Source organism: Bactrocera oleae, chromosome 5 (genome assembly GCF_042242935.1).
Source record: "Bactrocera oleae isolate idBacOlea1 chromosome 5, idBacOlea1, whole genome shotgun sequence".
Lineage (NCBI taxonomy): Eukaryota > Metazoa > Arthropoda > Insecta > Diptera > Tephritidae > Bactrocera > Bactrocera oleae.
In genome coordinates this window covers 14906218-14923243 of record NC_091539.1, presented here as the reverse complement: position 1 = coordinate 14923243, position 17026 = coordinate 14906218, and the positions used below count along the sequence as shown (strand labels likewise).

The 17026-nt window shown below is 37.2% G+C and overlaps 2 protein-coding genes and 1 pseudogene across 5 annotated transcripts in view; 2 read left to right on the top strand and 1 right to left on the bottom strand.

Moving 5' to 3' along the window:
- Flo2 (flotillin-2) overlaps positions 1 to 17026 on the bottom strand; it is a 315478-nt gene that overhangs the window by 91287 nt on the left and 207165 nt on the right. The gene's annotated exons all lie outside the window — the stretch shown is intronic.
- On the top strand, positions 6920 to 8604 carry LOC118682438 (glucose dehydrogenase [FAD, quinone]-like; annotated as a pseudogene).
- On the top strand, positions 9849 to 15088 carry fiz (fezzik). The gene is made up of 3 exons (XM_036371242.2): positions 9849 to 10310; positions 10387 to 10699; positions 11213 to 15088. The coding sequence occupies exons 2-3, from the start codon at positions 10409 to 10411 to the stop codon at positions 12779 to 12781; spliced, it is 1860 nt and encodes a 619-aa protein (XP_036227135.2). The 5' UTR covers positions 9849 to 10310; positions 10387 to 10408; the 3' UTR covers positions 12782 to 15088.

The following is a 17026-nucleotide window of genomic DNA, read 5'->3' as shown; positions in this document are numbered from 1 at the left end:
TTTTTCTTCTCTCCATCTCGATATCAAGAATTCTTAGTCGTGCCCCACGACGTAGTAAGAAGAAGAGAGAGAGAAAAAAAAATGTTCCAAAACCGTCAGTGTTGTACAAGTACCTATAATATCGGTATAGATAAAGACGAAGATTTCTCGATTCACGCTACCTCTATTTTTATTTCAGGAAAATTTCGTTCGGTAGGCTGCTTTGAAAACTTTGAAACTACTCACACGTTACTTTTGATTACCATGATTTTTTGTTTATGTAGGGAAACCATCGCTGGGCTCTAAAAATACAGATATTTCGTACTAAAACCTTGTGTTCATAAAATAAGAATATAACAAGTAAGGAAGGGCTAAGTTCGGATGTAACCGAACATTTTATACTCTCGCAAAGTCAAATGGTATACTCGTTTGAGATTTCTTTGTGGACTGACTGATATTTTCGGTAGAAGGTCAACTATAGGCACTGGGGTCCACATATTTAGTACTTAGGGGTTTGAACAGTTTTGGTTCGATTTAGACAATTTTTGGCCGCAAGGTGGCATACTTTAATTGCATTATTCGCACAAAGTTTTACCCCGATATAATCATTGTTACCTGATTTGCATAGTGGAAAGTGAAAGAATCAGATGGAATTGAAAATGGTGTTACATGGGAAGTAGGCGTGGTTGTAGTCCGATTTCGCCCATTTTCGCACTATGACATAGAAACATGAAAAGAACGTTATGCACCGAATTTGGTTGAAATCGGTTTGAGCAGATCTCAAGATATGGGTTTTCACCTAAAAGTGGGCTGTGCCACGCCCACTGACTAATTTTTAACGCGGTTCCTATAAAGCCAATTTCTACCATCTCAGAGATAAAAGTTAATGTCTCTGGCGTGTTTAGTGCTTGATTTATCGGGCTTTTAGTAGTTTTTAACAGTACCGTTATATGGGGAGTGGCCGATTTCAACTATTTTCACACCGTCAATAGAAGTGCTAAAAACATTTGCTTCCAGTGAATTTTGTTATTATAGCATTAGCGGTTTAGGAGATATGTACATTAAACCTATTAGAGGCGGGACCACGCCCACTTTTTAAAAAAAAGTTTTAACTGCAGATGCCCCTCCCTAATGTGATCCTGTGTACCAAATAACAGTCTTGTAACTTATTGCGGAGCTTAGTTATGGCAAGTTATTTGTTTTTGATTAATGGCGTTTTGTGGGCGTGGCAGTGGTCCGATTACGCCCATCTGCAATACCAACTGTCTCACGGTACCATGAAACATGTCTACCAAGTTTCATAAAGATATCTCAATTTTTACTCAAGTTAGAGCTTGCACGGACGGACGGACGGACGGACGGACAGACGGACGGACGGACAGACGGTCACCCGGATTTCAACTCGTCTCTTCATCCTGATCATTTATATATATATAACCCTATATCTAACTCGATTAGTTTTAGGTGATACAAACAACCGTTAGGTGAACAAAACTATTATACTCTGTAGCAACAGGTTGCGAGAGTATAAAAATATTGTGGCCATAAGTTAATATTATGTATAGAAAATTATACTTTTGAGACATTTACATTGGTACACAAATATTCATACATATGTAAACAATAAATTAAATGCAAAAATACAGTCCACTAAATGTCAAGTGCAATGATAGGCAATAAAATTGTAGTATAAGGCTTTGCTCATAAAATTGTACAAATCATTGCCTATCGAAGAATATACATAAATACAGTGTACTCGTGTAGCAAAATACATACAAACATATTTAAGATACACCATGAATAATAAAACATACGCATGCATTAAGTTGTATAATTTGAAACAACCCTATATTGGATGACAATATGCTTTAATATACAAAATATGGGTATGTTACACCAAATACCAATACCACAATCAGCAACTGATAAAATTCGTTAGCTGCACTTAAGTCACACAGTGAACGTAAACAATTTACTATAACAACTAAGGAAGGGATAAGTTTGGGTGTAACCGAGCTTTTTATACTTTTGCAAATTGCAAGAATCAAAGCCAGCTAAATAACTTCAGGTGTTGGCAAAACTATATATCAAAAAATTTTGCAAAGAATTAAACATTTATTAATCAAAGAAATCGTGAATTATAATCAAATTTGGAACCTCTTGACTTATATTGAAGGCCATAAACATAGACTTAGTTTTAAAACGATATTTTAGTCCGCGTTAGCAAAAATTATATTAACAAGTAAGGTAGGGCTAAGTTCGGATGTAACCGAACATTTTATACTCTCGCAAAGTCAAATGGTATACTCGTTTGAGATTTCTTTGTGGATTGGCTGATATTTTCGGTAGAAGGTCAACTATAGGCACTGGGCTCCACATATTTAGTACTTAGAGGCTTGAACAGTTTTGATTCGATTTAGACAATTTTTGGTCACAAGGTGGCATACTTTAAACGTATTATTCACGCAAAGTTTTACCCCGATATAATCATTGTTCCTGGATATAGTGGAAAGTGAAAGAATCAGATGGAATTGAAAATGGTGTTATATGGGAAATAGGCGTGGCTGTAGTACAATTTCGCCCATTTTCGCACTATAACATAGAAATATGAAAACAACGTTATTCACCGAATTTGGTTGAAATCGGTTAAGCAGATCCCAAGCTATGGGTTTTCACCTAAAAGTGGGCTGTGGCACATATAAAGTCATCTCATACCATCCCAGAGATAAAATTTAATGTTTCTGGCGTGTTTAGTGCTTGATTTATCGCGCTTTTAGTAGTTTTTAATCAATAGAAGTGCTAAAAACATTTGCTTCTAGTGAATTTTGTTATTATAGCATTAGCGGTTTAGGAGATATGCACATTAAACCTATTAGAGGCGGGACCACGCCCACTTTAAAAAAAATTTTTAACTGCAGATGCCCCCACCTAATGTGATCCTGTGTACCAAATAACAGTCTTGTATCTTATTGCGGAGCTTAGTTATGGCAATTTATTTGTTTTTGATTAATTCCGAGAAATATGTCTACCAAGTTTCATAAAGATATCGCAATGTGTACTCAAGTTACAGCTTGCACATACGGACAGACAGTCACCCGGATTTCAACTCGTCTCTTCATCCTGATCATTTATATATAGGTACATAACCCTATATCTAACGCGATTAGTTTTAGGTGATACAAACAACCGTTAGGTGAATAAAATTATTATACTCTGTAGCAACAGGTTGCGAGAGTAAAAAAATACCATCAAATGAGATATATGTACATACGTGATACGTGATATATGTGTGATATTAACTCGACCGAAGCGGCTAAAGTAAATACCTATATATAGTTGATGTGGAAAACGTCAACCAGAGGATCGGAATTTATTATATTAGGGATATGAGGTTTAGATCAAGGTATAGGCCATTCTATCGCAATTTAGCGCTTTTGACAGGTTGAAAGACGCACATAATTATACAGGGTATATTGACGATAGAGAAAGGGGCGTGCAGATTGCATTGATTTTGACCTTGCTCAGGTATTCTCGAGAACATATTTTGAAGCAATGTTATATATAAACACGTAAGGAAGGGCTAAGTTCGGATGTAACCGAACATTTTATACTCTCGCAAAGTGAAATGGTATACTCGTTTTAGATTTCTTTGTGGATCTTGCCGCCTTGTTCTATGTTGACCGATATTTTCGGTAAAAAGTCAACTATAGGCACTGGGGTCCACATATTCAGTACCTAGGGGCTTGAACAGTTTTGCTTCAATTTGGATATTTTTTGGTCACAAGGTGGCATACTTTAAACGTATTATTCACGCAAAGTTTTACGCCGATATAATCATTGTTGCCTATATCATCAATTTGCATAGTGGAAAGTGAAAAAATCAGATGGAATTTAAAATGATGTTATATGGGAAATAGGCGTGGTTGTAATCCGATTCGCACTATAACATAGAAATATGAGAAGAATATTATATACCGAATTTGGTTGAAATCGGTTAAGCAGATCCCAAGATATGGGTTTTCACCTAAAAGTGGGCGGTGCCTCGCCAACTATCTATTTTTGAACGTGGTTCTTATAAAATCATCTTATACTATCTCAGAGATAAAATTTAATGTCTCTGGAGTGTTCAGTGCTTGATTTATCGCGTGTAGTAGTTTTTAACAGTACCGTAGAGATGCTAAAAACATTTGTTCCCAGTGTTTTGGGACCACGCCCACTTAAAAAAAATTTAAACTGCAGATGCTCCTCCCTAATGTGATCCTGTATACCAAATAAGAGTCTTGTATCTTGTAGTGGAGCTTAGTTATGGCAATTTATTCGTTTTAGATTAATGGCGTTTTGTGAGCGTGGCAGTGATCCGATTACGCCCATCTGCAATACCAACCGTCCTACGGTACCAAGAAACATGAGTACCAAGTTTCAAAAAGATATCTCAAGTTTTACTCAAGTTACAGCTTGCACAGACGGACGGACAGACAGCCGCTCGGTTTCTAACCCGTCTCTTCATCCTGATCATTTATATATACATAACCTTATATCTAACTCGGTTAATTTTGGGTTAGGTGAACAAAACTATTAAACTCTGTAGCAACATGTTTCAAGAGTATAAAAACCCCATGCATTAGTAACATGTTTGAAGTATGCAATAAAATAAAATACATATTTACAAATATGTACATAAATATACACACACATATACCATATACGTAGTTAAGAAATTAGATTAAGTAAATTTATAAAATGAAGAATATGCTACAAACAAATTCAGCAATTTGAAACTGATGTTGTTTCAGAATGGAATAAGGTTTTGTGTATCTTGAGTGTTGGTGGCAGATCAAAACGGTCTACTTTAAGAAATCCAGCAAGGAGTAGAGACTGTCACGGGGCACATGGCGAATACAGGCAAACGGTCTACTAAGGGGTTACCGAAACGGACTTTACTTTAAGGAATGCACCTCGGCTGTTTGAACGCAAGATCGGTCACGATGTTCCGAATGTTTCAATAATACAGAAGTTAGTCTATTAGGATGGAAAGAACTCAAAATTTATAATGAATACAGTTGTTGAAAGATGCTATAATATACATTCGCAGCTTAGTTGGGATCGCAAACTACAAGGTGCAATTCAAAAGTTTCAGGACTTTTATTAAAAAACGAATATTATTTGTTTTTTTGAAAAATTTATTGGTCGCCTTCAAAATAGTCTCCTTCCGCCTGAATACAACGTTTTGCACGTTCAAGAAGGTTATCGAATGACTTTTTTAGGTCAACTGTCGGTATAGCGTTGAGGATGGCATCGAGGTCAGCATAGCGGTTTCCTTTCATGGCCAAATGTAGTTTTCCGAAAGGGTGGAAGTCGCACGGTGCCATATCAGGTGAATACGGGGAGTAGTTGATTGTTAAAATTTGATTTTTGGTCAAATAATCGGCCACATGCGTCGATCGATGAGACGGCGCATTATCGTGCAACAAACGCCAACTTCCATCTTCGCGATATTCGGGCCGAATGCGACGAATACGTGCTACCAAACGCTTCAAAACTCCAAGGTAGAATACCGCATTAACGTTTTGGCCGGGTGGAACAAATTCTTTGGGGACAATACCCTTGGAATCATAAAAACAAATCTGCATTGTCTTTACTTTTGACTTCTCCAGGCGCGATTTTTTGGGTTTCGACTCATTTCTCATTTATGTCCTCACGACCACTTTGAAAACGTTTAAACAACTCGTGAATACGGCTACGGGATTGACAATCATCGCCATAAACTTGTTTCATCATTTGATGAGTTTTGGTAAAAGTTTTACCAAGTTTAAAACAAAACTTAATGTTGGCTCTTTGTTCGATGCTCATTTTCCGACCGACCCTACAAATGAAATGTCACATGTAACGCGATATCTCAGCTGTTATACAAGTCAGCTGTTATATAAATTCTTTACGACAACACTGAAGAATACACAATTGAGGGATAACAATTTCAGATAGCCGCCGCGTTGTTTAAAAAATCCTGGAACTTTTGAATTGTACCTTGTATATCGATCGAAGTGTATAGCAACAAGTTGCCTTGCAAAGTTTGTGGTATATTGAAATTTAAACCGTTGAATTCCACAGTTTTTGCTGCCGAAGTGAATCTTTCTGTAATCCACATGCATAATATATTGTGTGTGTATTTCGGGAAATATGCTGACGTTAAGTATTTTATTTCTTTAGTTCATTATCGTTGTATACATTCATATACCATATACATATATAAGTAATTCTCTATTTAGGTATCTTCATTAGTTTTAGGTGTTATAAACAAGCGTAAGGTGAACAAAACTATTACACTCTGTAGCAATATATTCTGAGAATGTAGCTTTCGGTGAGCTTTTCGGAGACACTTTCTTCCTCGACCAATAATTTTACATCTTCGAGTATATTCTGAGTTATAAATCATATGGAATCACGAACCACCCTTATTTGGGAAATAAATGACCTAAGTAGAAAACAAGAATATATGAAGTATCATTTAGTGACTGACTATGCAGCTTATCAAAGATGTCAGTTTTCTATAATATACCACGTGGCTGGTTTTTGTAAGTAATACAGATTTCGGAGCACTACTAATTATTACTATTACGAGTTGTATTTTTAGTATTGCGTGTTATTTCTCGTATATTCTAAAACTATCACTGAAATTCAACATTCGTGAGAAACCTAATTCTTATCTTCTTAGATAGTTGACTATAAAAATATGGGTTTCTATGATCAGCCCAATCAGTATTTTATTGAGCTGTTTCACGTTAACAAATCACAATATGTTTTCAACCGGGACCAATGTAATCCTCGATTCACTTTATATTATATATAGATATTATATTATTATTATATATATTATAGTAGAGGGGTATATAAAGGAAGTGATGAGTACACACTCTAACTATTTCAGAGTTAATTCATAACAATGTTACCCCTACTCAATCAATACGCACAAAGCGTCGGCCCTTTTAAAAACTTGGTGACCACGCTCGGTTGGTCGCACAGTGTGAAATCTCACCGCCCGAGCTGTGGCCAAAAGACTACTCTGTTTATGCATTGGAATATGGTTTTGACACGTATGACTTTATAGTGAAAGGTGCGGGCTCTGACCGAGAATCCAAACTACCTTCCGGTTAGTGTTAGAGGCAGGCAGCGATCCGCCACAAGTCCAAGGTGAGCATGTCAAATAATTAGAATAAAACAGCTCTCTAATTACATATTTTCAGAGGTACCGAACCTTTACTTTGCTTTGCAGCATACAAATGTCAATTGGAATTATTTGACAGAGTACAGCGACAGGGCTTTCTTTGGCTGTTTTGAGCGGCGTTGCTATTGGCCACGCGGTAAAATGATTGGTGGCACAGGTGCTATTAATGGTATGCTTTATCGTATGTGCGTGTAAATCACCGTGATTACGACCGTTGGACTTAAGCTGGCTGGGGTTGGAATGATTTGTTGCCATATTTTGAACGCTCAGCGCGCCTTTGGTAATGACACCCACCCACAGGGTTATGTAACACTCAATAATTTTCCAGTGACCGATCCGAAATTAGAACAAATGATCTATGCAGTTAGCGCAGAGTTGGACATACCCTGCGTGCACTTATTCAATGGACGTCGAAAGAGCACTGGCATGGCAAAATTCGATGAGACCGGCAAAAATGTACACTCAGTAAGCTCCATATTACAAGATCGATATTAAATGAAAGTCGACGTTAGGAAAGAGTTGTTGTTGCCAGCAGGTGCAAGAGACTCACCAAAGCTACTGATGTTGTCTGGTGTCGGACCAGCAAAACATTTTATGCTGACTTGCCCATCGGTTCGGTAACTGGTTTCGTAAATTCGCTGAAAAGATAGTTCGTATCCACATATTTCCATTCACCACTATTTTTAGGACGTGGTAATTTTGTCCTGCTTCTCAAGGCTTTAGAAAGTGTCGACATTTTGATCATACTCCATATACTCTCCCATCCAAAGTCTATGAGACAAATACGTCTGCGTAGCACCGATTATAAGGATCCGTGTAAGATGACATCAAACTATTTCAGCGAACCTGAAGATAAGAGCATTCTACTGTGTGCTATACGTTTCCAAGAGCAATTGTTGAAGACTTCAGCCTATAAGACAATGAATGCCACTTTACTACTTCCACCACTTGATGAGTGTGATGTTCACAAACCTCAAAGCGATGATTACTGGCGCTGCTATATGAAGTATTTCTCCACTACTACTTATCACCCATCGGGTACGGTTAAAATGGCCTCTGAAACGGTAGACGGTTGTGGTAATGTACGCGTAACCGATGCCAGTATTATACCACAGATTTTCAGCGCCAATATAAATGCCACTACCATAAGATAGCTGAAAAAGCAGTTGATTTCATTCGAGAAGATTGGTTCGAAGAGGACTTAGTAGAGGAGGATTGGCAATATTAAAGCTCTAGCAGATACCTTGTCTAGAAATAAACATACTTATATTTGATATTACTTGCTCAATTTTTGTTTCAACTAATTATTTGTAGTCATAATTTTATTGATTTATGATTCATTATCCGAAAACTGTTTCGATATGTTAAGGAGTCTGAGAGCTAAACAGGACTTTATTTCAAGAACCGGCCTGTATATTCTACGGAGAATAAATAAATTCCTTGTAATAGAGTCGGTTAGCCTGAATGTACCTTGCTACTGGGCTTGTGGAGGAACACAAATTTTTTTATTTATTAGCTCAGCAAAGCCTGGTCTCATTACAACTTTGCTTCTTCTCGCCATTTCGAAACTTAATGCTTTCAATTAAATAATGCTGGACGTGAACGAATACGTACTAAGAAAGTGAAGGAGATATTGAGTTCCCTCAAAAAATACTTTTACGTTTCTTCTATTTTCCTTTCTATTCAGCTATATCGCGCAGCTTTAGTTGAAGCTCGAGATCATGGACTTTTGTCAGTTTATCCTCTGTGGTGGATGTTTTCGGGGCACGTGAGTATCGTTAATCATCGTTAATTAATCGACGTGCCAGCAAGTTGAATTCACAGCGCGATTTCCCTTCCGACAACAAGTATCATATTATCGACCGATATTGGTACAAGGCAATTCCAATTTCTATAGGAAGCAAAATCTCATTTCTCAAATCAAAGTGGGATGTTTACGTGTTTTTATTAACCAAAATTCTGTTTAACCAACTCTGTACTCAAGTTGTACTATTTAGGACTTCTTATCACTTTAAATTCCGGCTTTAATAATGGTAAGACACTTGGAATTTCAGATCGATTACTGCTACTTTTGCATTACAGTAGCATATAGATCTTTTCACACTTGGCAAGTTTTGATCTATGATAAGCCTCATAACCTAACCCCTATTTCAATTAGACTCCAAACAGTAACATACTATTGGTTCTATCTATTAAAGAAGTGTTTCTTTTAAATTTTCGAATGAATAGGTATAAATTACATTGGAAATAAATTCGGACTAGTGTATATATCATTACATAATCCAGCCTAAAAAGTATATCTGTACTTAAATATCACCCAATTCTTTCAAAATTTTGGATACTTTTAAGGTTATCAAAGGTTTTGAACTATACCGATTGAATTTTTATGATTTGGATAAAATGTTTCAGACTCCAGGAATAGTTTTTTAACTAGCTGATGAGATTAATAAAAAGAAATGACAGTCTGGCTTTTTTTGTTAGTGTACTACCTCACTTGAGTGCAAAAGAAGATCATTTTATTGCCATGCACCACGACGAACTTCAGAGATATCAAAAAAAATCATCCTCATACCTGAGCGAATATACAGTAGCTTTTATTATCGAGATAAACTCTAAAAATATGGAAACATCATTTCTTCTTTTATTTTTAGCACTTAAGGTTATTTACTGCTAATAATTACGCTGAACGCAATTGGCGATAAGCTGTTTTACGGAATATGTGCTGTTTCTTTCAACTGCAACTTAATAAGCGTTGTCTCAGTGTAAAAATTTGTGAAAATCGTAAAACGAAAATTAATTAATGTATGTAAGTAGGCATTGACACAAATTGCATTAAAGCAATGACTTGAAAAAGAGCAATTAAAAGCTTGTGCACGCGTCTGTTATATAAAGCGAAACCCCTGTGATGCCCTCCGCCAGTTTCCCAGTTAAACCGCTGCTGGATATAACGAAAATCTCTAGCGTATTTTACTACATTTACGAATAAAATTTTCACGCTTTGGCGCGTTTAAGCCAAATCACTTAAGGCCGCTGCACTGCGGCACCTGCCAAAAGTCTGCGTGTGAATGGCAAAATACGATTGATAACTTCATTAATTACGCAGCAACAGGTGTGTAAAATGTGCTATTTATAGTAACTTAATTATATAAAAACGAATACATACGAATTACTTTGCAAAACAATAGTTTTAGCAATAACTCCTGGACAATGCCGCTGCTGGAAGCTCAGTGCGCTGCGCAGAGCATTGGTCCCTTTAACACTATGGTCAGCGCGTTAATACAAGCGCTGCTCGCGGCACAATGCGCCATCTCACCCCCCGAGTTGTGGCCACCGGACTACGCCAATGCATTGCTGGGACGCACTGAGCCAGATAAGTATGATTTTGTTGTCGTAGGCGCAGGTTCGGCGGGTTCAGTAATTGCCAGTCGGCTGAGCGAGAATCCAGAGTGGAAAGTGTTAGTGTTGGAGGCAGGTGGTGATCCTCCACAGGAATCTGAGGTGCGCATGTCAACTATTGGGTCGATCACTAAGTAATTTCGTTTTTTTTATTGTTGTTATTCGATGATTTTCATTGACCAACGATTTTATCCACATCGGCTCAAAGAGGCCTTCCATGACGTGGTGCATCCTCAAGATCGAAATTGCCGGAACGAAATTTTGCAAACCAATTTTGGCATTCGCGTTCGAACACTCCGAACACATCGCATAATTTTCGCCTTGTTTGAAATGCATTTTTACCCTTCTGATAGTAAAAAAGTGAAATATGCCGAAAATGCTGTTCTCGATCTTCTATCTTTATTACAGCACCAAATAAAAACTATTCCGAAAACTTTAAGAATTTTTTAAAAATAGCCTTATCAGCTATTCAAATAAATAACGGAAAAGCGGTAAAGTGTGATGTTGGCTGCGAAAAAATTCAATAAGATCAGCTGTTGTCATCAAACGAAATTACTTAGTGAAGGACCCAATAATTCGAATAGAACAGCTGTCTTATTATCCACATTTTCACAGGTGCCAGGCGTTTTATTTTCTTTGGAGCATACAAATGTCACTTGGAATTATTTTACTGAGTATAGCGACAAGGCCTGCTGGGGTTTGGTTGATCGGCGTTGTTATTGGCCACGCGGCAAAATGATTGGTGGTTCTGGTGGTGTTAATGGTATGCTTTATGTGCGTGGTCATCGCGGTGATTACGACCGTTGGGCTCAAGCTGGCAATATAGGATGGGGTTGGAAGGATGTGTTGCCGTATTTTGAACGTTCCGTGAGCCCAGTGGGTAATGACATGCACCCACATGGCTATGTAACACTCAATGCATTTCCAGTCAATGATCCGGATATAGAACAAATGATCTATGCAGGCACTGCGGAACTGGGCATACCACGCGTGCAATTATTCACCGCCGGGAGTGAGACCGGGTACTCTAATTTACCGGGTACAATAATGAATGGGCGTCGCATGAGTCCTAGCAAGGGACATCTGGCGAGTGTTGCTAAGCGACCTAATTTGCAAGTGATTAAAAATGCACACGTGACCAAACTGAATTTCGACAAAAGTGGTAAAAATGTGCGCTCCGTTAGCTTCACTGTGCGAAATGAAAGGAAAATGCGTGTGAGTGTTGGTAAGGAGCTGGTTTTGTCGGCGGGTGCAATTGAATCACCAAAACTCTTAATGCTCTCTGGCGTTGGACCGGCAGCGCACCTAAAGGCAGTGCAAATTCCTCTTGTACATGATTTGCCAATTGGTGATAATCTGCATGATCACGTGCAGGTTGTGACTTTCTTGAAATTGAACGAAGGTGTAGCATATAAACTTACGCCGCAAGATAGCTTCGATAGCACTTACAATTATCTCATACACCGTAGCGGACCCCTAACATCACACGGCACTGCTTCGCTGACCGGTTTTATCAATACACTTAAAAATAGTCCCTATCCGGACGTCGAATTTCATCATTTCATTTTGCGCCGCGGCGATTTCTCTGGCCTACAAATATTTCTCCATGGTCTTAGCATCAATGATTCCTTTAAGACACAAATACGCAGTGCTATTGAGGTTTCCGACATTTTGGGCATGTTTAATATACTCGCAGCACCAAAATCCACCGGAAATTTGCGACTGCGCAGCGCGGATTATACTGATTCACCAATATTAACACACAACTACTTCAATGATGCGGAAGATTTGGCTACTTTACTGCGCGCCATACGATTCCAAGAGCAACTATTGAAGACCGCAGCATATAGAGCAATGAATGCTAGCTTAGTACTGCCTACAATCGCCGAGTGCGACGCTCTTGAATTGCAGAGCGATGACTATTGGCGGTGTTACATCAAATATTTCTCTTGTACCACCTATCATCAGTCAGGCACGGTAAAAATGGCGCCCGCAACCGATGCAACCAGTTGTGTGGATCCACGTTTGCGTCTACGCGGTATAGATAATTTGCGTGTGGCCGATGCTAGCATAATGCCCAAAGTGCCTAGCGCAAATACAAATGCGGCTACAATTATGATTGCCGAGAAGGCAGCCGACTTCATACGACAAGATTGGCGAGAATCGTGGCAGCAGTCCCACTAATCTTATATTTTTATTTAAATGACAGGTGTGTTGTGAACATACTATACAAACATTCTAAACTAATGAGTACGTAGCAAATGCAATACCGTTATAAATGACTTTATATTTTAATTTTTTAAATGTTGACTACTATAAGCACTTTTTATAACTTGAGAGATTCAAGTCTATAGAATCAGCTGAATTTTAGGTTAGAGCTTATAAGTGTTTTGCAATTTAACTGATGTTGGTGATTGGTCCTCATTATTTTGTACTGGCAATAAAGTACTCTCAGAACCTATCCATTAGCTGTTTGTAAAAACCGCAACTCATCCAAACAAATAGACAAAATTAATGCACTCATGAAATTCATGGAACAAAGCAAATTAGATGGAAAAGTACTCGTATCTAATATTGGGATTTAATACAAATTGTTAGTTTCAAACCAGCAAGAGAAATTGCATCTACAACTCAATATATACAAGTATATATATGTATAGTAAATAAATTTAATATTTCGCACAAAAAAGTATACAAAACAGAACTCTTAATGATAATACAATAGATAATTTTATTTTTTAGGAGAAATATATAAGAAATATCAGATCCAATAAATACGTTACGTAAAAAAAGTTAAGTTCTGAAAAGATAATACTTTGATTGATTTTACCGATACGTCCAGAAAACAGTATATTTGAAAGAGTTATGAATTACTTGGTCTAAACTACATTTACTAAAAGAAAGGAAGTTTATAAAAAATGTAAAAGGTAAGTTAAAAAGATAAATTTAACAAATTAAAAAAAATCCAATCGCTGCTGGTAGATGTTTTGCTATGAAGTGCAGCCTGTGCAGTGAGAGGTGAACATTCACTCCGACAGCAAAGCTAGTCAAGGAGTGTCTGTCCTCACTAGAAATAGCAACAAGTTACTTCATCATCAGACTCTACCTGGTCATAGCGGACTCGCTGGCAACTGCTAAGTCGACGAACTAGCCCGATGTAGTACTCTTGGCCCGCTCACATCGGAATGGAACCGAGTTGGATCTCTATTGGCATCTTGCGTTCCAGCACTGGACCCTTGGGATTTGCGTGCGCTTAACAGGTGCTGGTCAACAATACGCTCTTTTGCGAATGCAAGATCCAAGATCTAGAGTAGAACGCAGATGATGTTCTGAATTACTTGCCCTTAAGAAAGTTCATGTTGCCGCAATCATGCGGTAAGGCTAAAAATCTTGACGAACGCAATATGTCAAAGTTGTATTCAATACATATTAAATATCTGCTTTAGGCAAAGGCTATAATAATAACGGGTGGTTTAAGTAGAGGTATTTTCTTCAACAGACTTTTTTTGACAGATCACGCATAAGCCGTGTCAAGCTGTCATGGTATTTTGGTTCAGTATTGTTTGGCATTTCATCATGAAGAGATTTACGCCTGAACAACGTTTACAAATCGTTCAAATTTATTACGAAAATTCACGTTGTATAAAGAATGTGTTTCGCGTGCTTCGCTTAAGTTATGGTCAACATAATCGGCCTACTGAGCATACTATTCGCAAAACCATCACCCATCTTGAGACCCAGCATTCATTATTGGATACTTAATATTCGACCGAATAGACCCGTCCAGCACGCAGTGAAGAAAATATCGCGGCCGTAGCTGAGAATGTACACAAAAACCGTGTAGAGTCGAGCATTTTACGTCAAGATCTTAAATTGAAAGCGTACAAAATACAGCCTGTGCAATAACTCAAGCTGCTCAACCTTTCCAAGCGACATCACTTCGCTCTATGCGCTCTTGAAAAGTTCCCAAAAGATACGACATTTTCGACCCAAATTTTGTTCAGCGATGAAGCAAGTAAAAGTTCCGCAGTGAGAACGTAACCGGCAATGGCGACCGTTTTCGCGCCATGATAACCGACCTGCCTGAAATTTAAGCACGTGATCTCGGCGATATTTGGTTTCAGGAAGACGGCGCCACTTTCTACACATCGCATCAATCAATGGACTTATTGAGAGAACACATTGGTGAGCAGATAATTTTACATTTTGGGCCGGTCGATTGGCCACCAAGATCGTGTGATATCACACCATTAGACTTTTTCCTGTGGGGATATGTAAAGTCTAAAGTCTATGCGGACAATCCCGCTTCGATTCAGGCCTTGGAGCAAAACATCACGCGTGTCATTTGCCAGTTACCGGTCGAAATGCTCGAACGAGTCATTGAAAATTGGACTCAGCGGATGAACCATCTGAAACGTAGCCGCGGGATAATCTTTTTAATGCTGAAGATTGTTCTTTCGAATGATAATAAACATTCCCCATTAAATTTGATTTTCCTGTGTTTTTTTCTTTAAAAAAGTAAGGAAGCTCAAAATGGTTCACCCTATATAATCAAGATGTCAAGAAATCTACAACGAATTAATGGATTCTGTAGGAGTTCCGAACCACATATGACTATCTATTTATAGCAAAAAGTCCAAGTCTAAGTCTAGTTTAATTAAAGTTTTTCATTTCAGCTAAGCTTGGCACACAATATTTAACATATAGTTAGAGTATATATAACTTTTTGTTAAACTTGTCACCGGTTAGATGGCTTGTAGTACCCTTCAAGGAATCCATTCGTATAGAAGGATGATGAGCTTGTAGTTAAATTAAGTAAAATTTATTTATATAATATAATAATGTGCTAATTTATTCTAAAAAAATAGACTCATTTACATTTTTTAACACAAAAAATCAAGAATTCACAGATGTACATAACATACATAATATTTTTCGTAAACAATGATAAGATTTAGTTCGTGAGATTGTTGGGAATTTTCCATAAGGTCCCAGCAGACCAGTCGCTTTTTGGGTTTTTTTTTTAACACTTCATTACTATCTATCTCATTAATAATTTTCCACATTCGTTATTTAGATTAGATTAAGCTCGGTTAGTACTAGAACTATGTCTTTACTTTTAAATTACACTGGTCTGCAAAGATATCCTCCTTAAAAAAATATGCCATATATATGAAAGTATTGATACTTTGAATCTATTCCAGTCAATTGTTGTTGTAAGTGAAAGAAGGAAAGTGTCGCAAGTAATTATTACAGCAGTACATAACCGTATGTGGTGTATTCGTTAGTTGAAAACTGGTGTTTCACTTGCTTACATTCTACTGACGTATCGCATATTTGTGTAAGTCTTGAATAAAGTTCGCATTTTTTATATTTGTAAGGTATTTTATGTGTGTGTTTTTTTTTTATAAATTAGACCAATAATAATGAATAGAAATTTGAAAATTGCACTAAAAGATATTTCATTTAATTGAAGAGCATTCCTATAATGAGTCTGAAAAATTGTATAAAATGTTACTGCTATATTTGTGCCGAGTTTATGGTATACCGAAAGTACAGCAAAACCCAAAAGCTATGAACGAAGAATTGCAAGCTTTCATTATCTCACGGATAAAGCTTTTAATTCGAAGAAACAAGAAAAAACGTTAACTTCGGTTGCACCGAAGGTATAATACCCTTCACAATAATATACAATACAAAAGGTTCCTTAGAAGCACTTGATTTCGATCGTTCAGTTTGACTGGCAGCTATATGCTATAGTTATCCGATCTGAAAAATTTCTTCGAGATCAAATGAAAAAGTTTTCCATACAAGAACTTGATTCCGATTGTTCAGTTTGTACGGTAGCTATATGCTATAATCAAATCAGCTCATCATGTTGATCATTTATGTATATATTTAATAGGGTCTCCGACGTTTCCTTCTGGGTTTTACAAACTTCTTGGCAAACTTAATATGCCCTGTTCGGGGTATACAAATAGTTATCGATAGCGCCGATATATATTCTTATTTTTACACTATCGATAATTTATTTTATTATCTATCGATTTGGTTTAGATTTCTTTTTTGTACAATTTACTTCATAACCGGAACTTATTTAAAACTACTTTCACCTAAAATAGCAAATTTTTTAAAACTAAAATAACACATGTCTTGTTCAATATCTTTCGGAAAATTTCACTTGCCTTTTACAGGTATCATGCCAACCAAATAGAAAAAAATAAGGCTCGTTCGCAACGAATGTTCCCTACCAACACATATGTATAATGCTTAACGCTCATTTCATACCGGTAACAGTATACATAAAAGTAAATTCAAAATATGCTCTTTTGAGAAAAACGCGTAACTGTGGCTGTAACTCAAAAACCATATGAGATATCGATTTGAGTATAGTATAAACTATTGGAATATGAAATAAATAATTTTTTA

Coding starts and splice junctions, on each gene's coding strand:
- fiz (XM_036371242.2), top strand. CDS start 10,409: ATGCCGCTGCTGGAAGCTCAGTGCGCTGCGCAGAGCATTGGTCCCTTT. Junction 10,700..11,212: donor ATCCTCCACAGGAATCTGAG/GTGCGCATGTCA, acceptor ACATTTTCACAG/GTGCCAGGCGTTTTATTTTC.